Source organism: Plasmodium gaboni, chromosome 3 (genome assembly GCF_001602025.1).
Source record: "Plasmodium gaboni strain SY75 chromosome 3, whole genome shotgun sequence".
NCBI lineage: Eukaryota > Apicomplexa > Aconoidasida > Haemosporida > Plasmodiidae > Plasmodium > Plasmodium gaboni.
In genome coordinates, this window is record NC_031483.1 from 761,936 (window position 1) to 768,099 (window position 6,164).

A 6,164-nucleotide genomic window follows, 5' to 3' on the forward strand; every position below is an offset into this window, starting at 1 on the left:
GATGAAAGAAGTAATAAAAATGATAGTTATAATAATGTTGTGGAGTATAATAAGAAAAGAGTTGTAAATTTAAAAAATAATATATCAGAAAAGTGTGGAAATGAACATTATGAATATTATAATGATTATCGTCATGATAATAATAATAATAATAATAATAATAATTGTTCATATAGTCACTTTGATAATACATATAATGAGAAATATAAGTTGTTATATAAAGAAAAAAAAAGAAGAGTAAATAAGAATAATAAGAATTTAAGTGATACATACAAAGTATTAATAAATATTTGTATCAATGAAATAAAAAAAAATAATGATCATGAAGGACTAAATGAAGTTTATGAAGCGTTAAAGAATAATCATAATAATAATAATAATATTAATATTAATATTAATAGTGATAATATAAATAGTGTTGATGTGAATGATTACTATAATAAAAAGGAAATATTTGAAAAGAACACAAAAAGAAATATATATAATAATAATAATAATAATTGTTGTTATTATAATGATTTAATGATGGTAGGTATGAAGAGAAAAAAAGAATTACTTTATAGTGATGATGAATTTGAAGAATGTAAAAAAAAAAAGATGTGTAGAAAAAATAATATCGAATCTGATATGTTTGATATTTTTAAAAATGTGATAAATGTATTAACGTGTAAATATCCTGAACATAATATAAAAGAATTTTTTTTTAATAGTCATAATAAATTAAAAGAAGAATATGAGAATAATAAGAATAGATCTATAAAATTATCAAGTTATAATAGTAATAGATATAATAATGTATATAATAAAATAAAGAATAAGATATTTTATTCAAGAAATGATATTAAGAAAAAAAGTTTAATACATATGAAATATAAATCTGATGTATTTAATTATTGTTTAAAAAATATAAAAAGAAATATAACAATATTATCACATTATTTACCACATAAAAAAGAATATGATTATATAACTAAAATAATGTTTGATGAATATTGTGATAATATAATAACATCTGGAATAGATGGATTTATAAAAGTATATCATTTAATAACAGGGAATTTAATAATGTCTATACATGCACATAATAATTTAATAACAGATTTTGATATTCATAAATCAAATAAATACATGATATCATGTGATGAAAAGGGCATAGTCAAATTTTGGTTTCTAGATAAATATAAATATAAATTATTATTTACATATAGAAGAACATTTTATATGAAAAACGTAAAGTTTTTTTACAACATTGCAAGTAAGAATGGTAGATCTTCACATCGTTGTGTGAATAAAAATTATGGCCCATGCCATAATAATAATAATAATAATAATAATAATATTAATAATAACTATTATAACATGTGTGATTATTATTGTCACGATTTTAATAGTAACAGTAGCTGTTCTTGTCTTTCTTATAAGACATATGCCCTGTGCTCAACGAATACATATTTTTTTATTATAAAATTTGATGACTTAAATAATGACTATCAAATTATAAGATCTATTAATACATTTAATATGAATAACGTAAAGTTTTTTCCTTATCTTCAATTCTCTTATTCATTAAATTATAATATATCTCCTTATACTTATAACAAGTTGATAATATCTAAGAATCCTATAAAAGAATTAAAAAACAGTTATTTAATATTTATCAATACACAAAAAGATATAAATGACATATATAATGATAACAATAATGATTATATAAATGGTCGTAAGAAGAAACTGAAATTTTTATTATTGACCACAAAGAAAATATATGATGATAATGATTATAATGATGAAAATATGATTATTACTCCACATGATATTGAAATAAAAAAATATGTAAATAAAGTTAGTGATGAAATATATAATAATATACATGCAGAAGATGTTATAGAATTAGCATATAATAAAGGAGATCAAAAAAAAAAAAAATTAAATGAACAAGATAATTCATATAGAAAAATATTTCAATTTTTTGAAATAAATATTTTACAGAATTTAAAAAATAATATAGGTATTATAAATCTGGAGTGTCTTTCTAACAATGATGATGAGGTTATTAATGTAGAGGAAGTACATAGAGAAACCCAAGAGAGCAAAAATAAGGAAAATAACAAAGAAAATAATAGTTATAATAATAGTTATAATAATAGTTATAATAATAGTTATAATAATAGTTATAATAATAGTCATATTAATAGTCATATTAATAGTCATAATAGTAGTCATAATAATAATAATAATAATAATAATAATAATATTGATGAGGGGTGTTTTAATAAATATAATTATTGTGAAGTAAAAAATCAGAAAGTGAAAATACCCATCTTTTGTTTTTATACTTCTCTGTATGTTGAATATATGATTGAATCTTCAGCCATGCATGAGAATGCAAAAACAAAAAATAAAAATGAAAATGTTTTAAATGAAATAAATAAAGAAAATAAAAATGATCTCTTTATTATATCTTCGACTTCTTGTTCGTCTTATTATTATTCCTCGAGTGATTATGATGACAGACGTAGTCATACGTTGGATGATGAAGATGAACTAAGGCCAAATGATAATTATTCTGATGATTCTTTGAGAAGAAGTGGAAGAAATGATTCGAATGGCAGCCTAACAAGAAATAATAATAATAATATGATAACATGGAATGAAGACCATAATTATATTAATAATAATCAAAGTGTTTTTAATAATCAAAGTGTTTGCGATAATCAAAATGTTTGTGATAATCAAAATGTTTGTGATAATCAAAATGTTTTTAATACGAAAGATAGGGAAGAAGTTAATAATAAAGGTGAAGGATGCATTATTAAAAAATTCGATAATATTTCTAGAACGGATAGAAATAATGATAAATATAAAGATAAAAAGAGTAAAAAAAATAATAATGATAATAAAAAATATCATAATAATTATAATGAGAGTAATTATTTAAAAAAAAATAATGTTTGTAATAAATGTTCAAGTGATAAAAAATGTATTCATACATTAAATAAGGAAAAACCAAATATGAAATCAAAATTACGAGCTAAGAAATTACATTATAAAATAAGTAGTATATCATTAAATATATCTGATGAATATTTAATTGTTGCTGATGGGATTACAAATAAATCGAATTCATCAAAAGATATAAATAATGCTGTTACTATGAAAACAAATTTGTCTATATTTAATACAAAAACTTATGAAGAGACTAAATTTTTTGATTTAAAAAAATGTGATAGTTATGTTAGTTTTATAGAACCTAATCCATTTTATAAAGATATTATATTATTTGGTTGTTATAGAAAATATATATATTTATTAAATGTTGAAAAAAAAAAAATTATAAAAAAATTTTCATATGATAGTGATTTAAAGAATTTTTTTGCTCAATGGAATAAAAATGGATACTTTTTTATAGTGTCTCATAATTTTGGATACTTTTCTATCTTTACATTGAATAAAAATTCATGTTATAAATTTACATTGTGTGAACAGATAACATCTACTCAGGTATCTTTTTTGAATGATATGAATGGAAATGAAAATATGGAGGATTATGATAATGTGAATGTCTTGTCAGATGTATATGTATATGATTCTGTAGGTGGCATGAACGAATCCAATCGTGTTCTTCCGCTAGATGCGTCAACTATAAATAATAGTGACATGCGACATAGAGGGAGGCGCGCCGCAAGGTCCATCAACAGCAATGTAAATAATAACACAAGGAGTAATAACACAAGAAATAATAACACAAGAAGTAATAACACACGAAATAATAACACAAGAAGTAATAACACACGAAATAATAACACAAGAAGTAATACCCCCAGAAATAATAACAACAATAGTAATAATCGTGGGGGACATAGACTCATCAGGGGAGGGAATAGAATCGAGCGAATGACCAATAGTGATGACGAGCTTGAGATTATTACAAGAAATAATGTAAATGATTTAAATGATCAAAATGTAAATGATTTAAATGATCAAGATGTAAATAATATTAAAGATGAAAAGAATAATATCATTTTAAAATCCTCTAGTAAGAGAAAAAAGAAAATTATCGAAGAAAGTTCAGATAATTCAAGCTCAGAAAAAACTATATATACATTATATACAGATAGTAATTCAAGATGTTCTCAAAAAAATAAAAATAAAAATGACAAAAACAATATTGATATATGTGATAATGATTCTTTTGTTGATTTGAATGAACAAAAAAAAAATGACAATATTTATATTAATAAAAATGATGGTGATCAGGAGGATGATCTTTTAAATGATGAAGTTAAAATTATAGAAAATGGAAAGAACATATATGAGAAAAGAACAAAAGAAAAGTTTTTAAATAATAAAAAAACTATTATAAATCTGGAGTGTCTTTCTAACAATGATGATGAGGTTATTAATGTAGAGGAAGTACATAGAGAAACACAAGAGAGCAAAAATAAAATGAAAACAAAAAGAAGAAATAAGAATAATATAAATAATAGTAATATAAATAATAGTAATATAAATAAGAATAATATAAATAATAGTAATATAAATCATAGTAATAGTAATAATTATTATGGTGAGGATGAAATTATCAACATTGATCATATTATTAACACTAGTTCTTCATTTAATTCAACAGATAATATATATAAAAAAAATAAAAAACTTGCAAATAAATCAAGAAAAAGGAATTCAGAGCATGACTGTATTCATATTAAAGATAATAGTTTTGTAGGGAATAAAGATGACGCTTTTGTGTTAGATGATGACGATGAAATAAATAGTAACACTAATATTAATAATATTAATGATGATGATAAAGACAATATTTATAATAATAATAATAATTATTATTATTGTCAGAATGAAAGATGTGATGATAAATCGTTGAATCCAAATAAACGCTTAAGTTTTATTAAAAAAAATAAAATACAAAGAAGGTGTAAAAATGAAGAAATAGAAAAAGTAACAGAAATATATGATGATAAAAAGGAAGAAGAAAGTTCAAGTAACGATAATTCTTTTTTTGATGATGAAAGCTCAATTAGTTTTCTCAGTGATGAAACTAAATATGATAATTATAGAGACAGTTTAAATAATACATCAGATGATAGTTATACATTATATATAAAAAAAATAAACAAACACGAAAGAAATAATAATAATATTAATTGTAATAATAGTAATAATAATAATAATAATATTAATTGTAATAATTATAATAATAATATTAATTATAATTATAATTATAATTATAATCGTTGTGATAACATATCAAATATGTCGTGGAGTTCGGATAATGATCAGAATTTATTAAGTGATTCAATGCTATCAAAAAATCATACATATAATAATAAACATTTATATCAAAAAATATATAGAAATAATAATGCATGTTCTTTATTTTTTAAGAAAAGAAAAAAGAAAGGAAAATGTATATCTGAAGAGAATAAACCTATACATAATAATTTTAATAATATAAATGTTCTTGTTGATAAGAAATTTAAAATATATGAACAAGAATTACAACCTTTACTTCCACGATTTTCTAGTTTTAATTTATGTGATAATTATTTAGATTTTTTAAAAAATCAAAAAATAGATCCAATAAATATTCATATAAGTTATTATAAATATATATATACAAAATTAAAAAATAAAGATACAAGTTATAAGAATTTATTGATATATGATATATTATATAGAATATTACAAAATTATAGGAAGAATTCACCATTATATTATAAAAATATAGATAATAATAATAATAAGAAGAAGAAAGATATGAATCTAAAAAATATTCAATGTGATAAATTTATGAAGTCTAGTAGTATAAAACAAATTAATTATTTTAATGGCCCATCTCCTAAAGATCAGCCAATTATATCTAATAATAATATTTTAAAATATGAAAATAAAAATGAATTAGATGTATCAGATGAGAAGGGAACTGTTGGTATATGTGAAGAATCTTTAAATTATAATTATTACAACAGTGTTAACGAGTTTGATTTAAAAATGGATCCTTTATTAGAAAAATTAAATAAATATATTGAATTTTATAAAAAAGGGAAAGGTGAGAAGAATAAACAGAATTATATAAATGTAATGAAAATAAATAAAATATATAATCGTTTTATTAATAAAACGGATGATATAATATATTCATATGG

At 20.6% G+C, this 6,164-nt stretch overlaps 1 protein-coding gene across 1 annotated transcript; it reads left to right on the forward strand.

Annotated features, from left to right (window-relative positions):
* PGSY75_0321800 (hypothetical protein) lies at positions 1 to 6,164 on the forward strand (the record flags this gene model as incomplete). The annotated part of the gene is made up of 1 exon (XM_018784069.1): positions 1 to 6,164. A coding segment is annotated over one exon (6,164 nt), but the record flags the coding sequence as incomplete, so codon positions are not given.